The 23,334-nt window shown below is 37.0% G+C and overlaps 1 protein-coding gene across 1 annotated transcript; it reads right to left on the bottom strand.

The window, feature by feature from the left end:
• Window positions 1-905: 905 nt before the first annotated feature.
• On the bottom strand, window positions 906-2,187 carry LOC133780588 (cyclin-U2-1-like). Its single transcript, XM_062220238.1, has 2 exons — window positions 1,505-2,187; window positions 906-1,383 (listed from the first exon to the last, which is right to left on the bottom strand). The coding sequence occupies exons 1-2, from the start codon at window positions 1,945-1,947 to the stop codon at window positions 1,116-1,118; spliced, it is 711 nt and encodes a 236-aa protein (XP_062076222.1). The 5' UTR covers window positions 1,948-2,187; the 3' UTR covers window positions 906-1,115.
• Between the last annotated feature and the right edge of the window lie 21,147 nt (window positions 2,188-23,334).

The following is a 23,334-nucleotide window of genomic DNA, read 5'->3' as shown; positions in this document are numbered from 1 at the left end:
TATAGAGAAATCAATATTAAATATGTGAGATAGTAAGAACACATACATATGAATATAATAATATTTACGATAACAAGACATTAAACCATCTAATACTATTACAATGGTAAAATAACAACTCACATATATATATTTTTTATGATCAATATATATATAGTATGGTAATTATATAAACATACTTTGGTAATAAAATATTTTTACCTCAATAAACTATGATGACTAGAGGCTTGATAATAATTTTGTTATCAACACAAGATGGTGATAGAAGATTGAATCATCTAGTTCAGATTTAACGAATGATTATAACTAGATATTCATGATAAGAATTTGAACTTATAAATAATGATACTTAGAGAGTGGTGCTGATAACGTATTATAAAACTATTAAGAATTTTGAAATATAAAGTATAAAGAAATAGACAGATTAATAGAGAGAAATGTAAAGAGAAAGTAAAACTCTTTTATGATTTATTATAATAGGGAAAGACCCTTATTTATATATATAAATAAACCCTAAAGAAATTTGATAACTAATTTGAATACAATCAATAATTAATGCTGATATTCTAGTCATTCTTTTTTATCATGGACATCCATATATATAATATTTATAACAACGCAATTTTATGAATCAATAGGTACTTCAAGGCATTGCATCACTAATCACCGTCTTATGTCTCAGAAAATAATTATTTTATTCATATTCAGGGGCAGAACACGTTAAGATTATGTAATTATAACAAAACTTAACTTTACCAGCACATTGAGATTTAAGTGTGGTGTTTATCACTAGAATTGACATTCAACCAAATTTTAAGAACAACTTTTAACGTTTTTATTTGTTCAAAACTTGACTTTTGTAAAATGATAATAGATGACTAATATAGTCACGAAATCACAACAAATCACCAAAGCTATAAACCCTCAATTACATGCTTCAAAGATCAACTATTTATACATATATATACCTCAATTCTATACATAGAATTACAATCTCACTCTCACTTCTATATATGGTAGCAAAACATACCCAAAAATGAAAGCAAAAATCTTTAATAAGATTATCATGATGATGATTGACCATCAACTAATTATAACTATATTCTACACTGTAACTATAGCATAACACGAGCAATTTGATTAAATCTTCCTTGTTCACATTGGCTGGAAAATTTAATTTCTTCAGCACATCTTAATGTTTTCTCAATATGGTAACCTCCTCCAATGCTAACTTCTCTTTCCAAATGGCAGCAATAGCTTTCAAAAACACTTAAATTCACATGAAACTTGAACCCCATTAAGAACAAAAACTCAACCTCCAACTTATTCAACTCATTTGTGCTTAGTCCCCCAACTCTTGCAAAGTAAGAGTTCCTATAATTCCTGCATAAGTAATCCAACTCATTAATATTAAGAGACTAAATCCAAATTAATTACATTAAAAGATAAGAAAAAGTTGCCATTATGAAAATCAAAATGTTTGATAAAATATATATGTACTTACATGTCTTCAACATACTTAGAAGCCACCATGATTGTAGTAATGAGAAGCCTATGAACATTTCGAGCATTAATCCGAAACCCGGGATTGGTCTGGCAAAAGCGATCAATATAAACATAGGCAACAACATAAACAGAGGGCCCTGCTCTTGTGTATCTGAAAATTCTTTCTAAATAGGATTGAATGGTCATGTCTGGAGTCTCGTGGCAGTCAAAAATTCGTGTCCTCATATCTGATCTACTGGACAAACACAACTCTTTCTTACTGCTCCCATTCTTGGAGATGATCCTTTGGTTTCGAGCCATACTTCTTTCTATAAGAGAAGCCAGAACATTAACCACTAATGGGATATTCGAATCATCTTGGTACGAATATGAATACAAATCGGATCGAAGCTTTCTTGGAGATATTATAACACTGTTGGAGCTAGAAGAAGTAGCAGTCATTGTGTTTAATGAACACTGAACTAGAAAAAGATGGGGATGGAGATTGGAGAGGTAGCTTTAGATAGATAGAGAGAGAAAAAAATAGTTAAAACTTGAAAGGGTTTTGTGTGGTAAGAGATTTTGAAGTGGAGGAAGATTTATATACAGAGTTGGAATGAGTAGTGTAGATGATTTAATAAAGAAAGTGGGAAACACTAGACAATAACATTGGTTTGGGACATTTGGAAGGTGAGTGGAAAGAAGAAAAGAAATGAAATGATTTTCAAAGATATATGAGATATGTATGTCTCCTATTTTGTACAACTCAAGTACAGACAAACAGCTAAGCTTTCTCAATATATAAATAAAAAAATATTTAATAATATAAAAACAATTTTTTTTTTTTCTTTTAAAGAAAAAGGAAAATCTCGCCGACAGTTTGAATTGAAGGGCAAAAGGGCATGGGGAGAAGAGGAAGCATTCATAGCTGGTAGGTCTTGGGTTTGGTGTTGTAAATATATAGATATATACATATATTATTTGGCAGCATTGAAGAAATCTATAATATTCGTGTATCCAAACACCACTGCTAGGCGACTCCTGCCTCGAGATTTGTTTTGCGTGGAAATCCAAAAATGGAACTTGTACTAGTAGCTAATATAGCTTTGATCACACGTGCAATGGGATTGACCTTTCATCGTCAACATATCTTGTTTTTACAACTTCCAGGTCCAGCTTGCTGCCGTTGCCATCTCGATCCAGGCAGGCGCCACCTTGTGCTTGTGCTATCAAAATTAACATTTTTGAGGCTTTTAAGGAACTACTTAACTTGTGAACTTTTTATTTCGTAAATGATTAGCACTCATAGCTTGTTTGCAAATGATTTATTAAGAAGCGAAGAGGAGTATTGGTATTTTAATGTAGAGAAATGCTACTTTTTGTGCTTTTCCATGTGAACTGATTGTTCTACAAATTACATTGTTTAAATATCATATAAGTTTTATAAATAATTAATAAATATTCATTTGTGAAAGCATTGAAGAGAGTATGAAATAGTGTTTGTTGAGTATTTATTATGATAAGTAATTAGAATCTATATATCATAAGAGTAATGATATGTGCACCCAAAATATGCACCCAAATGATTGGTTACTGTTTTATAAAACAGCGAGTCTCAGTTTTAATAAATGTGATTGGCTAAATTAAACTGTGACATCACTGTGTGTAATTTTTGAGTACATATTTTGGGTGCACATATCATTACTTATATCATAAATAAGATAATTATTAAGGAGCACCATTAGTGCCCAACACGAGAAGGAGATGTCATATCTTTATTAGTGCAATCTAATATCGAGTACCGCTTATTTGAATTTAATAAATATTATGTAGTACCGCTAACCAATAATGAGATGCCACCTCATGTAGTGTTGGACATCTTAAAGTATCAAATAACAACACTTCTTAAATAATTACATATAATTGTAATAACTAAGTTAATTAATTATTAGTTATTAATTTTTTATATCTAAAATTTTCTGAAATATATTATTTACACAAGAAAGTTGTGTAGAAAAGAAAGAGGCAAATTTAGATTTTTAAGAGGACATGCAATTTTATTTTCACAAGCGCAATTGTGTTTTTATCAATATTAATAACATCCTAATAATTGTGTTTGAAAAATAGAGGTCGGGATTAAAATAAAAAGAAAAGAAAATAGTAGAAAACTTTACCACATGTCTAAAGACAATAACCTAATAAAACATTTCCCATAAGAAAAACTGGGTCCAGTGCTCTTGATCAGCTCCTTATATATTTATTTGCTTCTTATTAGAAAATACTACTTCCTTGACTCTTGTCTCCTTACTTTCTTACTCTTCCACCCAACAACATTAGGCACAATAGATAAGGAATAAGTAAATGTAACACTCTAAATTTTCTCAGAGAATAATTTTCTATGAAAAGAAAAGAGAAGAATAAAAATATAAAAAATTCAGTTTTCAGCTTAAATGGCAACCGACTGGATTTCATAAAGTTGTTTGATAGTTGATCTTACTACAAGTATTTTTAGTGCTAAGTAATTTTTTTTTAAAGTATTAATGATTTGAATCAGAATTTCATTATCAATAAATTTCACGCTTTTTATTTTAATAAGTTTTTGATTCAAATTAATTTTCCTGTTCTCTATATGTTTAGAATTTAATTACAGGGTATTTTATTACAAAATTACAACATAAAAAAAAATGAATGTTTAAACATATGACCTGTATATACCAGTATCACTTAATCATTTAAAAATGCACAGTGTTAATATTATGGACCTTTTGGCAAAATAGTCTCTTTTTATAGTGCAATTTATACTTTAGCCTATTTTAATAATTTTTAGTTAAATAACATCTTTTATTAATGATTTTTTTGTATTACCTATTTTACCCTTAAAATATAATAATAATAAATTAAAACAAAAACCCTAAAAACTATCATCTTCTTCCTCTCACCCATCCACCCACACCCATCCACAATCACCCACTCTCATCCCCTCGCCACCACCACCACCACCACCACTGGACATTGCCGCCGCTGCCGCTGGCGAACACTGCTCATCATCGGCTGCCCCGTCTCTCCACAAATCCGGCTACCACCCATTCAAAATGTTGGTTTATATTTTTATGAAAAATGAGATTTTTTATATTGTTTTTGTAGATTTAAAATGCAAAATGATTGTTTTAGTATATTGAAATTATAAGTAAGGATTTAGGTTTATTTCTGGAATTTTATGGAGGTTAAAGCTTGAAAATCTGAAAAAATTTAATAGTGGTTTTGGCGATTTTTGAGATAGAGAAACTCATAATTTTTTGACAGCTTGTCTAATTTTTCGACAGGGAGTCTGATATTTTAGACCAGCTGTCCAAATTTCAGACCAGTAGTCGTATTTTTTCAATCATCTGTCGAATTTAGACAAGTAGTCTAATTTTTAGACAGATCGTCATATATTTTCAACTACCTGTCGAAGTTTTAGATGGGTTGTCGAATTATCAGACAAGTTGTCGAATTTCTAGATTTTCAACTTGATTTTCATTTTTTTTATATAACTTTTCAATCAAAGTAATACCAATAATTTATATTTGTTTATTGTATTATTTTTTTGAGATGTCATTAAAAAATATTGTAATATTATGTGACCGATTGTGGAAAAATAATGAAGAATCATGGAAATGGATTTCAAATGGCTCACAATCAAGATCAAGTTTGGTACAAACTAACCTAACTTATAAGAAGTTAGTTGAACACATTTACGAAGTTACAGAAATCAATCGCAACCTCTTCAATATAAAATTAACTTACAAGATAACGACAATGGTGGAGATTGAACCAATTGCAATAAAAAATAGTAGAGGCATTGTTAGTTTATTTACATGGCAATTGCAAGATAACAACAATGATCGCAACATTCTTGTACATGTCGAGAGTTTGCCATTGATAAGATTCTATGTGCTCACAGTGTCACTACGGCAATGTATCGTGGAGCAGATGTATACTATTTATGCTCAAAATACACGAATGAATTTTGGAGGATGACTTATGCAGAATCTATTTACCCTTTACCACTTGAAATAGAACGACATCTTCCAAAAGAGATTAAGTCTCAAGTTGTTATCAAACTAGTGAAGTTAATTACCCCATGGAGACCAAATAATAAAAGAATTCCTTCGAGATGAGAATTTCCAAAGGAGAAGACTAATTCTGCACCTGAATCGTCATCAAAGAAAGTAAAGGGTAAGGTTTCTGATGTTGATGGGAGAAAAAAGCAACGGAAGTGTTCCAATTATGGATGTTATGGACACAATAAAACCACATGCAAGAAATGATTATTTTTGGATTTATTTTGGACTTGGTTTGATATATAATGTTTTGATAATATTGTGTGATTTCATATTTTGGACTTGGTGTTATATGTAATGTTTTAACTAGGTTGTCTGAATATTGAAACTGGTTGTTGATAGTTTTAGACTGCATATCAAAAATTTTAACTGGTGGTCAAAAATTTTAGACAGATTGTCGAAACATAACACAACCTGTCGAAATATACAAACAGGTGGTCAAAAATTTTAGATAGGTTGTTGAATTATAAGACAACATGTCGATATATATAGACAGGTGATCGAAAATGTTTAGAGAAGTTGTCGAAACTCACGACTAATAGTCAAAAAGATATAATTAAGATCCAGTTCTACATGATAAAGTGTTGTTATAATACTATGAAGATAATCATCATATCCGTACCTCAATAACATATCTACCATTGATTCCTTGATCATCACAGTAATTTGATTGAAATATGTACCACTCAACTTGTAATCATCATAATCTCTTAAAGATTAAGTTTTGTTTACTTTTATAAATTGTTAATTGGGATATTATAATTTAAATATATCGTTATATAGTTGTCGGAGCCTTTTTGTACATTTCAAATTTTTTGGACAACCTGTAAAAATGTTTAGACATGCTATCGAAATTTGAGACTACCCGTCGAAATTTGAGACAAGTTGTCAAAACTCACGACTAATTGTCAAAAAGTTATAATTAAGATCCAATTCATGATAAAGTGTTGTTCTAATACTATGAAGATAACTATCATAATAGTACCTAAATAGGATATCTATCATCCAATCATTGGTCATCATAGTAGTTTGATTGAAATATGTACCACTTAATCTGTAATCATCATAATCTCATAAAGATTAAGTTTTGTTTAACTTTATAAAATGTTAATTAAGATATTATAATTAATATATACACATATATATATATCGTTATATAGTTATTGGAGCCTTTTTGTACATTTCAAACTTTTTGGACAATCTGTGAAAATGTTTAGACATGCTATCAAAATTTGAGACTACCTGTCGAAATGTTTAGACAAGTTGTCGAAACTCACGACTAATTGTCGAAAAGGTATAATTAAGATCCAATTCTATATGAAAAAGTGTTGTTCCAATACTATAAAGATAATCATCATTGTAGTACCTCAATAGAATATCTACCACCCAATCCTTGATCATCATAGTAGTTTGATAAATATTAAATCCATCAAATCCATTGATCCTAATAGTTGATCATCATAGTTGTTTGAAGGAAATATTTACCACTCATTAAGATTATGTTTTTTTTCAAGTTTATAAAATGTTAATTAAGATATATGCTATTTTATTGTGTTATTGGAGCCTTTTTGGATATTTCAAACATTTCAGACAACTTGTCGAAATTTCAGATAGCCTGTCGAAAGTTTTAGACAGTTTGTCAAAATTTCAGATGAGGTGTCGAAAGTTTTAGACGGGCTGTTGAAATTTCAGACGAGGTGTCGAAATTTTTAGACAGGCTGTTGATATTTGAGACGAGTTTGGTTTTGGGAGTTTGCTTAGGAGCAAAAAGGTCTTTTTGGATTTAGGACTAAGTCGAGATGGGGCTTTGGGCTAAACACTCTAGCATATTCATGTTCATCCTCTCTCACTCTCACTTTTGGTCACTCTAAAGAACACACTTAAGGAAATTCTTGAAGATCTTTTGAAGTTACTGGAATTTCTTGAGAGAATGTGTGATTTGTTGATGTTAGGAGCTATTGATGACACTCAATCATCTTATAGTTCGACGAATTATTATTAATTTTGAGAGGTTCTGTATCATTTTCGACATACAGTCTAAAATTTAGAATACTTGTATCAATATTTCAATAGCCTATCCAAAATTTCGACTGCCTGTCTAATGATTTCGATAGGCAGCTTGATATTTAGACTGTCTATTTCAAAATTTCGACAGGTTGTTTGAAATTTCGATTGTCTATCTAATAATTTCGGCTACCGGTCTAAAATTGTGAAAATATCCAAAAAAAAAAGATCCAATAATTAAAGCTAAATAAAGTTCATATCGTCATTATTGGATTATAATTAATATTTTTCAAATAAAATTTTGTTAACCAACCATCACTTCATGATTAAGGATTGAGTAGTGGATATCCTAGTAAAACTACTAAGAAATGTCATGATATAATTTCAACCATCCAAAGTAGTAGGTTTGACTATTTTAGGAATATTTTGAAGCATCAAAATCACATATATACAAAATAATATTGCATTGAACCGTAGAGCATTAGATGAAAAATACAAATATCTACTTTGGGACATTCATTGGATAATTTGCATTAATTTAGACCAACTTGATCTTGACATTCATTGCATAAATATGTTCAACTAACTCCTCAAAAGTGAGGTTAGTTTGTACCAAACTTGATCTTGATCGTGAGTCATTTGAAATCATTTTCCATGAGTCTTCATTATTTTTCCATAATCTACCACATAGTATTACAATGTTTTTCGATGACATCTGAATAAAAAATATGACAAACAAACTAATATAAATTATTGGTATTGCTTAAATTAAAATATTATATAAGAAAATTAAAATCTGAAAATTCAACGCCTTGTTTGAAAATTCGATACTCAGCCTAAAAATTCGACAAGTGGTCGAAATAAATGACATGTTGTCTTAAAATTCGACATGTGGTCCAAAATTTATATTGGTGGTCGAAAATATACTACGATTAGTCTGAAATTTAGATAGCTAGTCTAAAATATCAGATAACATGTCGAAAAATTAGACAGGTTGTTGAAAAATTCTGGGATCCTCTATCCTCGAAAATGGCCGAAACCACCATTAAATTTTTCAGATTTTCAAGTTTTAAGCTCCATAAAACTCCAGAAATAAACCCAATTTCTTACTAATACTTTCAATCTACTAAAAAAATTATTTTACACTTTTAATCTACAAAAACAACATCAAACCTTATCAAATGTTATTTTTAATAAAATCTCATATAAACTAACCTTGTTGGCCAGATTTGTGGAGAGGCGTGGTGGCAATTATGAATGGCAGTGGTCCCCGATGACTATCCCAGGTGGTGGTGGTGTCGGCGGGATGGGGGAGGGTGGTTGTGGGTGGGTGAGATGAGTGAGTAAGAAGAAGATGGTTTTAGAGTTTTTTTGTTTTAATTTAATATTATATTATTATAAGAGCAAAAAGGATAATAACAAAGTTTTATTAAAAAAAGAGGTCATTTAACTAAAAACTATGTAAAGTAGGCCATAGTGCAAAATACATCATAAAAATAGGTCATTTCTACCAATTTCTCTAATATTATATATATTTTTTTAAAGAATATTATTTGTTTTATCGAGTGTTCTACTTATTTATAAATTACATTTTAGTGAGCATCATTTATAATAATAATAATAATAAATTCCGACCCTAAGTGAGAGAGAGACATATTAACTGTGTTCCGTCCCATGTAACTTAATTTTAGACCTCATGTTTTTTTCCCTCATAATATTATCGATGAATTTAACGTAACGTAGTGTAGAGTAATTGAATTTAATATTTCATGAATATATGAAATTAGTTTGTTTTTGTTTTGTTTTTTTTTAAATAATTGCTATAAATGAAATTTAAAGTGCTATATAGAATATGAGAGTGTTTTTGCCATTATACACAGTACAAACAAAAGTTCTACATTTGCTAAGATGCACTTCATTCATCACCTAACAATTGCGTATTTTCTATAGACAAACTGCTGCTAAAATATATTTTGGGTCCCTCAACAGGATACGCATGCAAATTTTGCGCAGCTTAAAATATCTTAACAATTATTTTGATTCTATGATTTTTTTTTCATCTTCTTTTATTCTTTTTTAAAATTAGGTACAAGAACAGCAGCAACCGACACTCGAGTTGTGACTTACAATTTAAATCACTTTAAAATATAAAAGAAATGGAGCTACACATCTCACTAAAATGGGCTACTTGTAGGGAATTCATGCATGGTTTGATAATATGTTGGGCCCATTTACAAATTTTTAATGTCAAAACAAGAGCAACCCGGGTGAGAAACCAAGCCTATGAAAATTGACATACCATATGAAAAAAAAAATCATAAAAATCTTAATCTTTACTTTTCCTAACTTTAGCTAATTGCGTGAAAAAGATTTCTATATTTTTATGCTTCTTTTGAAATAATTTTATTTTTTTTAGTAATTAGTATAGTGTTAAGGCTATTGTATTTTTTTGTGTGGGTATTTTTGTTCATTTCATTCTTTCTACTACAAAGATATGTGTGTACACGTATAATTTTATAATAATTATTGTTATTAAAGATATGTAAATATAATATTGTGAAGAAGATTGACCAAAAATTATATTCTATATAATGGACAGGGTCGGCTCTGAAGAGTTTTGGGCCCTAGGACTGATGAGGAATACCACGCCTATCAAGACCCTATTGACGTTTTTCTTCACCATCCGAAGAGGAGGAAACACCCCCAAGGGTTCATACCTCTGGATGAGGTAACGTGCATGCACATGATACAGGAGATGGGCCGACTCATCCATTAGTTTATCCACTTTGTTCTTCACCTTGAGGAGCCTTATCGTGGTGGGGCTCCCGAGGAGACTCATGCATGCTATTTGTCTTTACATATTTTTTCCTTTCTTTTCCCTCTGAAGACTAACCCTATCTATTTCTTTGTGCATAAAGCATGGGCTTGTCCAACTTGGTTAGGCAGAAGTGTCGGAGGGTGACGAGGCCCTCTCAAATAGACAATCCAAAGGCATCGGTCGTGGTGCTCTCGCCCCCAGCGGCTATGCCTCTAGCCCCGGTGGTTGCACCTCCAACCTCGGTGGCTCCTGCAACTACTCCATTTGCCACTCCTTCACGGGCATTGTTTACTGATGAGGTCATTGACCTCGAGGTCTTCTCTCCTTGAGATGAGGGGTCCTCTCAGAAGGGAAAGGAATTCCCTTCTAATGTGCCTGACTATCCTCCGGTCAAGACACCTCGCTTGGTGGTTTTTCCTGAGCATTTCGAGGGAGAGAACTTCAAAAGGCACAAACGGGTAGTTGAGTACTTCAACGCCCGTCTTGACGAGAGTAACGAGGATTTCAAAATCCTCACAAAGTAGCCGCGGGAAGACAGACCACATGGTGTAGTTGCTCCTCCTCGCCGCGAGGAGCTAGAGGCTCTCCTCGTGGGGAGGTTTGGAGAAAGGATAGCTCAACTTTCCGTGGAGCTGCTCCAGGGATTGGCGGGGTCCCTGTGCGATATTTCCTTCTACAGCTTTGCTCGTTGTGGCAGTTACAATGAGATCTCATTGATAACTGCTAGCCACCACATCACCCTGAGGGTAAGTCTCAAATCTTCAACTCCCATTTTTTATTTAAGTTTTTCATCGAGCTAACGAGTATTTTTTTTGTGCAGGTTGCGGCCTTCAACCAATGGTTTGGGAACATCGTTACCATGAGGTCCTTCGAGCTGAGTGAGCTTTGCGAGGAGATGGTGCAGCTCAAGGAGACTGCTGTCTTGTTGGCGGAGCACTCGCTGCTCCAGAAGGACTTAGAGGACATCAAGGCTCGTGCCTTAGAGTTGGAGACCTAGATGGCCATGGAGCAGTCGAAGTTTTCATCACTCAAGGATACTTCCGTGAAGCTGGTACAGGTCAGGCTCTGTTTGTGGAGGAGGCCAACGACAAGTTGTCAACATACCTCACAGCAGTTCGAGAGGAGCTTCGCCTGAATCGAGAGGAGCTCTGCTTGAGCTGCGAGGAGTTTTCAGCTCGCGCCACCGACTTGGACAGAGTCTAGGAGGAGGCCAACAAGACCAAACATGAAGGTGTACAAGTTGCCTCCTACGTTGAGAGCCTCGCTCGGGAGAAGGAAAACCTCAGGCTCCGAGCAGAGGAGCTGGAGAGGGATCTCGACGTGGTGGCGGATGATACCCTATTTATGGTGTGGCAAAGCAACATGGACATGGATCTATCATTCATGGAGGAGCCTAACATGCGAACGATGCTTGAGTTGGGTCTTTTGGCCAAGGAGTCCAAGGCAGCTCAGGAAAAGGAAGTTGCGGCGACTGGTCATGCTCTTGAGACGGATCCCGTCATTGAGGTGGTAGCAAAAGTTACTTTGTGCGAGGGCCCGAAGTGATTTTTATTTTCTTTGTTTTGATTAAGTAGGCCTGCATGCCATTTTTTTTATTGGGGTATAAACAATTAATGCTTGAGCCCCCGAACACAATTTTAAATACCTTTATACCTTTTATGCATCTTGCACTACTTTTCTCGCCATTATTGTTTTTTTTACTAACATTCTAGCACTTAGTCATTATGCAATTTGTTCTTATTGATTTGGTTGGGTTTTAACGCAACTCAACGTAGCATAATGCCACGAGAGTCTGAAACCTCAGCCCGTCCACATTTTGTGGACCTCAAGTCATAGAGACTTAGATCTTGCGCTTGAATCTTGGCAACTCGAGTCTCTATCAATTTCTCTTATTATTTGGATAGTATTAGGCACTTAGCATTGTCCCCCTGGCCCGTAGTCCTCAGGATTAAATTTTAGTGTGTTGTCAAGTCAGAACACTTAACACAAACCTATGTCCCTAAGTCCCAACAACTCGAGGCCTACAATCCATTATACTTACAGCTTGGAGATCTTCCTTTTAGTGTTTACACGCATCGATCGTTTAGTGTTATCTCCCAGGCACGTAATCCTCGGGATTAACTTTAACGCCTTATCAAATGGGACACTTGACAATCCTACGCTCCTGAGTGCCAACAACTCGGGCCTTAAGAGGTCTATTGCACTATAAGGTTCTAAGGTTCCTATCTCATAATTGATGCTTTGGGCATTTAGTGTTGCTTCCTAGGATCGTTGTCCTTGGGAGTAACTTTAATGTCATACGGTATCCTCGAGTTCCAATCACTCAGGCTCTGGGAGGTCAAATGTACTGAGATAATAGCACCACGGGGCGCACTATCCCAGAGCGTGATTTGGGCTTTTCATCCTGCCCCCTGGAGCATACAACCGAGTTTTATGTCCTCAGGCAAGGCCTGGCGATGTTAGATTTTTGTTAACACCTCGAGACTAAGGAACTTGTAACCTTAAGTCAACACTCGTGTTACTTGGATTTCTCATCATTGGGGTATTTTAAGGTTGTGCCCGAGTACAAACAACTCGGGCTTCCATTCACATCTCAAGGATTATGACCTAACTTTCATTCCTCGGGCGTGTGCTGTCCACAGGAGAATACCTTAGGTTAATCCTCGCATTACTTGGATTTGTTCGACGTTGGGGTTTTTCCCAGATCTTTGCTTTGGGGTCCTATGACACTATGGTTGCTCCGTTCATCGACTAGCTTAGCTTCCCATGTCAATGACTCCCAGTGCTAGGATTAGCTTTACGGTGCTCAAGTTTTGGCAACTCGAGGCCTTGTGTAATTCCCCAAAATCCCTAATGAGGTTTAATGGTTGGATTAGAAAGCCAGGAGAGCCATAATTAATTTATTATGACATTAAATGATTATATGCATGTTTATGTGAATTATATTATTATATGATGATAAATGCATGCATGTGGGTCCACATTTCATTATAAGGGCATTTTGCTAATTTGGCCCGTTGAGGGCATATTTGTATATTTGCATGCATGTTGGTGATTATTGATGAGGCCACATTATAATGTGGATTTGTTCGAGCTATTCGGCATGAGACGATCTTTGAATGCAAGTTAGCGGTTTGATCATAACGGGGTTAATTTCGGGGCTCGGGGTGAGGCTCGGGGTGATTTGGTGATTATTACATTACTGGGAATTATAAGGTAATGGGATATGATTTATTAACATTTGAGAATATTGAGAATAACGAGAATTGGGGGACATTAATTATGATTAACGGGATTAGATGAGAAAGGACGATTTTGCCCTTGCTAAACTTTAAAGGAATTTACTTAACCTAGGGGCAATATGGTCATTTGACCGAGGGATTATATCAACTTGAGAAGGCTGTAGAAAGCTTAAGAAAAACAGAGCATCTTACTCTTCTTCTCCCGATCATTTTTCCTTCCTCTTTTCCTTTGGAATTTTTGAACTCCATTTGAGAAATTAAGCTAGGGAATCAAGCCTTGAGGGTCTAGGGTTGTGTTCTACCATTGAAGAGGGTTCCATCTTGAGCATGAGGTAAGATTCTAGCCATGGAAACTCTGGTTTGTACTCTGTTTTTCACTTGATTTTCAGTTGGTACTTATGATTTGGATTGTGAGAATTCAATGGAGTTTTTGGCAAAGATTGATTAGGTTTTGATGCCTAGGAATTGTATGTTTGGTTTTTGGGTTCATTTTTTAGTTTGAATGAGGTTTGTAATCAAGTTTTGAAGCTTGGAATTGGAGAACACGAAGGAGGAATAACCAGGGCTGAAATACCCTGGTTCTAGCGCTATAGCGCCCAAGGGTGGGGGCTACAACGCTGTCCAGGGCATGGAAGCTCTGATTGTAGTGCCTAGGCGCTAGGGGGGCAGCACTACAACACTACCCTATTTTTCCAGGGTTCTATTTTGGGCACTTTTAAGGGTTTTTGGCTTGGGGTTTCAATTCCCAAGGCTTGGGATCGAATCTACTAACCGTTTGAGTACGATTCGAGGTCTCAGGAGTGAGGTTTAGGTCAAGAACCTTCTATTGTTGATTTTATTGATGGAGTTATATTTGGTTATGACTAGGTGACCGCTAAGGAATCAAATGATCGATCGTTCTCAAGGGTTGTTCTTTTATTATTTCTCGCTCGAACCAGTGGTAAGAAAACTACACCCAGTATGTGACATGCATGGTTATTGATGTAACATGTTGAGAGCTCTATTTGTATATCTGGAATGAATATCAAATGCTTAGCAATTGGCTTATCTGTGTATGGCACTGACCTATGAGTCAGGAATCGACAAAGGTGTCAGTATTGACTGTGAAGTTGTGACTCATTAGTCAAGTTCAGCAGTAGTACTGAGCACTGGTCGTTTGGTATTGACTTATGAGTCAAGAACGGTATTAGTGTGTTTAACACAAGCCGAAAAAGATTAGATCTAATCGACATAATCATTATCTTCATAAGCATGAAATGTTTAGCCGACCTTAAGTTCGATGAAAACAAAAGCGATTGTCTAGTCTAAAGGCTAGTTACTTAGAGCCGGGGACAGAAGGCCCAGGTAACCGCATTGTCACACGAATATGGGTGCGGAGCCCAAGTTTGTGACTTACTCATCAGTCACTTATCTGATTCAAGTTTGTGACTCCATAGTCACTCATCTGGTTTAAGTTCATGACTTACTCATCAGTCACTTATCTGATTCAAGATTGTGACTCCACAGTAACTCATCTAGTTTAAGTTCATGACTCGCTCATTAGTCACTGATCTGATTCAAGTTCGTGACTCCATAGTCACTCAGTCACTCATCTGGTTTAAGTTCGTGACTTACTCATCAGTCACTTAGCTGATTAGGGTTCAGAGCCCTAGAGATAGACTTATTAGTCATCTATTCAGAGTATGACTTAATAGTCACTTATTTGATTGGGCTGTAAGCCCCAACATGATTATTAGAATCTTGATACCATTTGATTAGGTCTGCACGCCCCAGCATGATTATTAGAATCTCAATATTATTTGATTAGGGCTATAATTCCCAGCATGGTTACTAGAATCTTGAAATGATATTCACTTATCTGTTTAGGGCTATAAGCTCAGTATGATTATCATAATCATCAATTGATATTGTATACATGCAGTAATGAGTTTTCTTGGTGAGCCTTGGCTCACGGATGCTACGTGGTTCAGGTAAAGGGAAAGAAAAGCTCACCCAGCCTTGAGTGGAGAGCTTAGGTGGCAATGTGTACATATGCGGCCGCTTGACCACCACGACCAAGGTGTTTCTTAGAGGAACTAGGGGTTAACCCTATATTTTGCGACTTAGGTCGGCGGGTTGTAATTTTTTACACTGTAATGACCATTTTGGATTGTAAATAACTTGTAAACGTTTTTATGGGCCCATGTACAATTGTATGTTTTAAATAAAATGTATCCTTTCCTTTTGATCGAGATTTTTCACCTTAGCCTATTAATAACACCTAGATTCACGTTTTATAACCAAATGACTCGTTTAGCGAGTTAAGCACTGTTTAAAGTCCACAGTAACGATCTTGGAGTAATCAGGGCATTACACCTTGGGCCTGAGTGTGGATGACTCGGGCTTCCGTTTGCATCTCGAGGATTAGGAACTTGCTCATAGCTCCCCGGGCTCAATGTCCTCGGGAGGTAATCCAAGTTCTCTCTCGAGCTACTAGGATTTTTAATCTTCAAAGCCCTGTGAAACTAAAATATGAGCAGAATCTTTAAAAATTTCTACCGTGTTTTGCCTACATGGTTTCCATTAAATGTGCTCGGGGGCTACAAAATGATTACAAAATTTAACAAAAATACATTGCTCACATCACTGGTAATACTGGCGGAGATGCTCAACATTCTAGGCATGGGGTACTAACTCCCCACTTAGTTGGGGGAGCTTGTAACTCCCTTGATATACAATGGTCTTAACTTTGTACGGACCTTCCTAGTTAGGGCTTAGCACTCCAGCACCAAAAATTTGGGTGGCTAAGAAGACTCTTCACAACACCAAATCTTTGACCCCAAACTTTTTATCCTTCACTTTAGAGTTAAAATATCTTGTTACTTTTTGTTGGTAGGATGCTACTCGAAGTGAAGAAGCTTCACAAAGCTCCTCCACGAGCTCTAGAGACTCTCAGAGTAAAGTGTGATTTGTGCTCGGATTGTAGGTATCTCTCCGATGAGTGGAGATTGTTGCCTCAACTGGGAGCATGGCTTAGGCCATGGAGAACAGTGAGTGGCCGATGGATGTCTTGGTAGTGGTGTGGTAACTCCATAATGCCTTAGGCAACTCCTCAGACCAAGCGCCTTTCGCCTGCTCCAATGTTTTCTAAAAGGTGGCATTAAGTGTCTTGTTGACTTATTCCACCTATTCATTTTCTTGCGGGTGAGCTATGGAGGAGAAGCTCTTTACAGCTCCATGCCTTTGACAGAAATCTATGAACAACTCACTATCAAACTATAGGCCGTTGTCGGAGACTATCTTCCTCGGGATCCCGTAGCAAAAAATGATGTTCTTGATGATGAAGTCCAACGCCTTTTTGTAAGTGATGGTAGCAAGAAGTTTGACCTCAACCCACTTTGTGAAGATGTCGACCACCACAATTGCATATTTTACTCCCCATTTCCCATGGGTAAGGACCTGATAAGGTCAATGCCCCAGACTGCAAAGAGCCAAGGACTTATCATCTAAGTGGGCTCATTTGGAGGAGCTCGGTGTATGTTGGAAAAATGTTGGCATTTGTAACACTTCTTGACGTAGTCCATCGCATCACCATTCATAATGGGCCAGAAGTACCCTTGTCTCAAGTTTTTTTTGGCAAGGCTCTGCCCCCCAGCGTGGTCCCTGCAAAAGCCTTCATGTACTTCCTAGAGTATAGGATTGGTGTCTTGATTGGACACACATCGAAGTAAGGGCAACGAATATCCTCACCTATTCAAATTACTGTCCATGATCACATACCGAGGTGCATGATAAAGTAGCTTTCGAGTTGCTTTCTTGTCTTGTGGTAACTCCCCGGATACAAGGTACTTCACAATGGGCTCCATCCAGCCATCATAGGGCTGGACCACTTCTACCTCCACGAGGGCTGAGATGCTTAGAGTGACCAAGTAGTCATTAGGGACCAGGTTGATTAACTCAACATCCTTGGTGGTAGCAAGCTTAGCCAAAGCATCAACATTAGAATTTTGTTTCCGTGGCACTTGTCGTATGGTAAATTTCTTGAAGTTGTGTAGCATTTCTTGGGTTTTTGCTAGGTAAGCACTCATCTTTGTCCCTCGGGCCCGGTACTCTCCGAGTATGTAGTTGACTATGAGCTGGGAGTCATTGAAGATCTCGAGGCCCTCGGCCTTGAGCTCCAGAAATAAAAGCTTCGTTGAAACATCCCAGAATTCCTAATAAGACTTAGTGCCTTGATTAGGGGTCCGGGAGGGAAATATTGGAATATTATGTGAATTAAGTTGATATTTATGTGATTATGTGAATTTCATGGGTTATATTATTATATAGCTGATTATGCATGTTTGAGTGTATTAAATGTGCGAAACAAGCCCACTTTTATTTAAAGGGGCATATTTGTAATTTTGACCCGTTGAGGGTCTAATTGTAATTATGTGATAATATGTGACTGAGATCATATTATTATGTGGATATATTTGAGATATTCAGCAGGAGTCATCCTTTCGAGTAAGATAGTGGTTTAGTCACAAAGGGGAATCATACTCGGCTCGGGGTGAGCCAAGGGGTAGTTTGGTAATTCGATGAGTTACCGGGACTCACAAGGGTATGAGTCATACTTTGGGAGATTTAGTAATATTTTGGGTTTAGCATAATTAACTGGGAATTTCAAGTATTATGTGAGACAGGGGAGTGTAATTGTCGTTTTTGTCATCGAGGGGCATTGAGAGGAGAGAGTTGCCTTGAGGGCATTTTGGTCTTTAGACCATTATTTATTTTGAGTTGGTTGAGTAATATAACTCAGGAAGCAAGGCAGAAAAATAGAGAAACATATCACTCTCACTCTCTCTCCCTCTCTCATTCTCTCTATATGTCCAAGTGAGTTTCTTTGAGAACTCTCAAGTTTTAAGAGGATTAAGGGCAAGTTGGGAGTTGTGGAAGCTTAGGAATCAGCTAGGGAAACACGTTTAACAGAGGTAATTCGAGTTCTTGAGTTTAAGTTTCTATTTTTTTAAGTGTTTTCAAAGCTTGATTGAATTTGGGGTTTAAGGAGGGTTGGATTGAGTTTTAAGATTTGTTTTGATGATTCTGAGCGGCTGGGACCATTATTATGGTCGAAATAGGTGAAAACCATGTTTTGGGATTGTTTTTGGAGGATTGGAAATTATGAAAATTGCTAGTTTTATGAGTTTTCCTTGTTGTGCTGCGGCCCTTATGAACTCAGAGGGACAAGCAGGTGCCTCGAACTGCCTTGGCGCTGCGACGCTAGGCAGATTGCGCCGCGGCGCATGCCCTGTGGTTTTGGGCTCGAGGGTTTCTTACTTGTGGCGCCACTGCCCTAATTGGGGGGTGTCGCAGCTCGAATTGGGGAAATAAGAAAAAATGGGTTTTGGGAGCTGGTAACCAAAGTTTAAGGGCTCAAGAATAGTTCTACTACCGAGTTAGCAGAATGCATGGTCTCGGAGGCTAGGACTGAGTCTGGAAGCCTTTATTAATTCATTTCTAATAGCTATTCATTGTTATGATTGTGGCTAGGGTGAATCGTTAGGCTTGGGAGGAAAGGATCGTACTCGGGGGTTGTTAGACACTATTTACTCAAGACATGTGGTAAGAAAACTGCACCCAATCTGTGTTTAGGGCTTGGCTCGGTTATAGTACAAGATTATTACTATGCTGAGAATGTTTTATTAAAAATGTTAAGTATGCCGTGTTTACTTGTGCTAAATAATAGCAACTTATCTGGTTATCTACTTATGAAGCTCAACTTATAAGTCGAGGATTCATCTTTGTTATCTGATGAAAAGCTTGGCTTAATAGTCAAGGGCATACCTGTTATAAAAGACTCGAATTATCAGTCGAAGTTTAAAAGACTCGACTTATGAGTTGAAGGATAAACGACTAGACTTATCAGACGACAGTTAAAAGACTCGGCTAATGAGTCGAGGGCGGGGATAGTGTGCTAGGCATCGACCGATATGGTTGAACTAACCAGGAAACGAGATGTACACTTGAACGACCCTAAGGTCATCTACAATGTTAAGCGCCAGACCCGCTTGGTTAGCTCTAAGGCTGGTTATATGAGAAATATGGAAATAGGCCCTAGTGTGACTTTATAGACACTTCTCTTGATTGGCATCATGCATGAGTAGGGTTATTATTGCTGGGCATGCTATTTATGATTTTATGATCTAATGATTTATTGCTTATGAGCATGATTATGTCTTCTTGATGAGCCTTGGTTCATGGGTGCTAAATGGGGAAGGTAAAGGAAAGGAAAAGTTGGACCAACCATGAGTTGGAGAGCTTTAGGGGCAGAGTGTATATATGTTGCCTGCTCACCCGCCACGACTGAGGTTATCAGTTGGAACTAGGGTTGAACCTTGATTTTTCTGCCTAGGTCGGCTTTTGTATACATTTTTTGTTTTGTAATCGTTTTAAACTGTAACGTCCCAAATTTACTATTAAGGCTTATTGCTTGGATTACAGTACCTGGAGGGTATAATGGGATTTACATGTTGATTAATTGGTTAAATGTGTGACTACGTGGCATACATGATCTATTTATAATAATATGGATTTAAATACATGTTTATCTGTATTAAATATGCTTGTGGGCCCATTCTTGATAATAAGGGCATATTTGTAATATTGGCTGGGTGCAGGCATAAATGTTATAATATATGTTAAATAATTGAGACCACATTATTATGTTGATGTATGTGCAGTAGGCAGCTCGAGGCGATCCTGGTGAACGGATTAGCGGAATAGTCACAGCGGGGTTTAATACCCAGCTCGGGGTGAGCCTAGGGGTGTTTTGGGAAGTTTATCATATCATTGGGATTTATTATGCAACGAGTAAAGGATTTGGTGATTTGTGGGGAATGTCGGGATTGATTGGGAATTTATAGGGCTACTTGAGGTTTAGCGGGAAATGTGGCAAATGACGATTTTCCATCGGGGCAATTAAAGGATATGATTGTGACTAAGGGACATTATAGTCTTTTTATCAAAAGATAGACTCAGCCTTAGTACTAGTGTTCTGTAGAAGCTAAGGAAACTTAGATTAGAACAGAAACACCTCAACTCTCCCATTTCTCTATCTCTCTCTCTCTCTCGTGGCCTTCTCTTTCTCCCTCTCTTGGTGGAAAGCTGGCCATGGCTTGGGAAAAAGCCCTGGGCATTCTTGAGTTTAAAGGGCAGCTTGGTGAGATTAAAGTTGGCTCTTGATGAATCTTTGTAGCATCCCAATTTGCTAATAAGGCTTAGGGCCTTGATTAGCGTGCCTTGAGGGCAATAAGTGGTTTATTATGTTAATGTGTGAATTTGATGAGTATGGAATTAGAAATGCATGTTTAGATGAATTAAATATGCATGTGGGCCCGTTTGGTTATTAGGGGCATGCTTGTAATTTTAGCCCGTTGAGGGCATAAATGTGAATGTTATGATATATTTGTGATATATCTGTGTTGCACGATCCGAGACAGTCCTAGAGAGCTGTTTAGCAAGAAAGTCACAACAAGGTCAAATACCCGACTCGGGGCGAGTTGAGGGGTATTTCGGGCATTAGACGTTTTATGGGGTTATCGGGTTATGAAAATAAATATTTGGAGATATATTTGAAGTTAGAGTGTTTAGGAGGGAATATCGGGGAACTTTTCGATTTTGCCCTCGGGGACGTTTTTGGTACCCGAGCCTTTGAGGAATCCTTAGAGACTTAAGTTATGAAGAAACAAAACCAAGGAAGCCTTCAGAAACTAGGGAACCGACTCTCTCTCTCTCTCTCTATCTCTCGCTTCTTTCTTCTCCCTTGGAAGCTTGGAGGTTTTTGTTAAAGCCTAACAAGAGACTAAGGAATCAAGCTGGAACTTTGGGGGCTAGGAGCTTGGAACTTAGGGGATTAACTCAGAGGTTTAATTAAGCACATAGGTTTTTAGCGAGGCTCAGTCTAGGGTACTGTGCTCGGGATATCGGTGCTTGGAAAGCTCGGGACATAAGTAAGAAAACTGTTGTACCCCGTAGAGTAGGGCGAGGCCCTATAGTTTGTGTTGCAGGGCTGAACCACTATAAAATTCCTATGTGTTTATTTAAGATAATAGTACTTTTTCGTTTATTCTATTTATTTCATTCAAAAGGTTTCGTATACTGTACATACGACCATTGGCCAATTTCACAGGTCAACATGAACATATCTGTAACTGAAAATATTTGGATGGGCATGCTTGTATACGTTGCCATTGACTATATGCTATGTAATGTGTACTTGTGATTATAAATGTTTACAGACCGGCCTAAGGGTGCCGGGGGTCGATAGCAAGTGTGCAGAATGCAGCCTGGCCTAAGGGTGCCGGGGTCGGCTAACAGACCAAGGAACTCGGCCTAAGGGTGTTGGGCCTGGATATTATACCATATATAGAAGTGTGGTTCACACTTAATCATTGTGATTGTTTGATGAGTTTGGTTTATATATTTGATTGAGTTGATTAATACTACTGGTTGGTTAGTTATATCTTGTTGTTAATTTAATTTGATGGTTTATATTTACAGTTTTTATACTGTTTCCTAGTTGTGAATGCTGGTCTAAGTTTTCTTGCTAAGCCTCAGTTCACGAGTGTTATGTGGTGCAGGTAAGGGGAAGGGATAGCGAAACCAACCATGAGTTGGAGAGCTTCGGGAGTGGTGTGTACATATGCAGCTTGCTTGATCCACACATTCGAGATAGCATGGGAGGAACTAGGGTTAAACCCTGTTTTGCTACATAAGAACTAGGCTAAGTTGTATTTTACTTGTCTTTTACATGTCTATAAACTGATTTTGGGATCTTGTGTACAAACTTAATATTTTAATGAAAAATAACCATTTTGTTAACGAAATCTTTTATTACTTGACCATGACTTAGTCTTACTTACACATTTAAGTTCAAATGGCTTGCTTAGCAAGTTAAGCATTATTTTAAACACAAAGTGTAATGGTCTTGGTTATCCAGGGTGTTACATAAATTGTGTTGGGATCCCATGTATTGAAGTCAAACTCTTTTAATGAAATAGTTGGCTTTTGACCGAAATTTTTAGTACCTAAACCTATGATTAGTTTTAATTACATGATTCAAGTCCAAATGGCTCATTTTATGAGTTAAGCACTATTTTAATTATACAGTTTAACGGTCCTGAATTAGGAGGATGTTACATTCGTACTTAGCCTCATTGTTGTAGGCATCAAATGAAAACCTCAGGGCACTGCGTACCCTATGCCCTTCGGGGGATACCTAGACCAGGCCTGCTCCGACTCTATTTTCATTGGAAGACCCGTCTACGTACAACTTCCATGTAGGCCCCAGCCACCGGGGCATCCCCAGGTCTCTCATGGTTTCTCGTGCACGCAGCGATGAAATCTGCCAGTGCCTGTCCCTTGATGGCAGTCCTCGGGCGATACACGATGTCGATCTAACTTAGTTTGACCACCCTTTTAAGGAGTCTCCCTGATGACTCCAACTTTTGAAGGAGTTGCCGCAAGGGATGGTTAGTGAGGACCTTAATGGGATGTGCTTGGAAATTGTAGACGCTCAAATTTCACCTAAGGTCTGGCCTGGCCTTGCGTGGGTACCGCCTAAGCCTTAAGGGTCTCATGACGCGCAGCCATCAGTGACCCGCATCCAAGTGCCCACGCAAGGCTCCGTCTCGCGCCCTTATGCACGCCCCCGTCTGCCTAC

The sequence above is a fragment of the Humulus lupulus genome, chromosome 5 (genome assembly GCF_963169125.1).
Source record: "Humulus lupulus chromosome 5, drHumLupu1.1, whole genome shotgun sequence".
Taxonomy (NCBI): Eukaryota; Viridiplantae; Streptophyta; class Magnoliopsida; order Rosales; family Cannabaceae; genus Humulus; species Humulus lupulus.
This window is presented reverse-complemented; position numbering and strand designations above follow the sequence as displayed.

Coding starts and splice junctions, on each gene's coding strand:
- LOC133780588 (XM_062220238.1), bottom strand. CDS start 1,947: ATGACTGCTACTTCTTCTAGCTCCAACAGTGTTATAATATCTCCAAGA. Junction 1,384..1,504: donor TCTAAGTATGTTGAAGACAT/GTAAGTACATAT, acceptor TTACTTATGCAG/GAATTATAGGAACTCTTACT.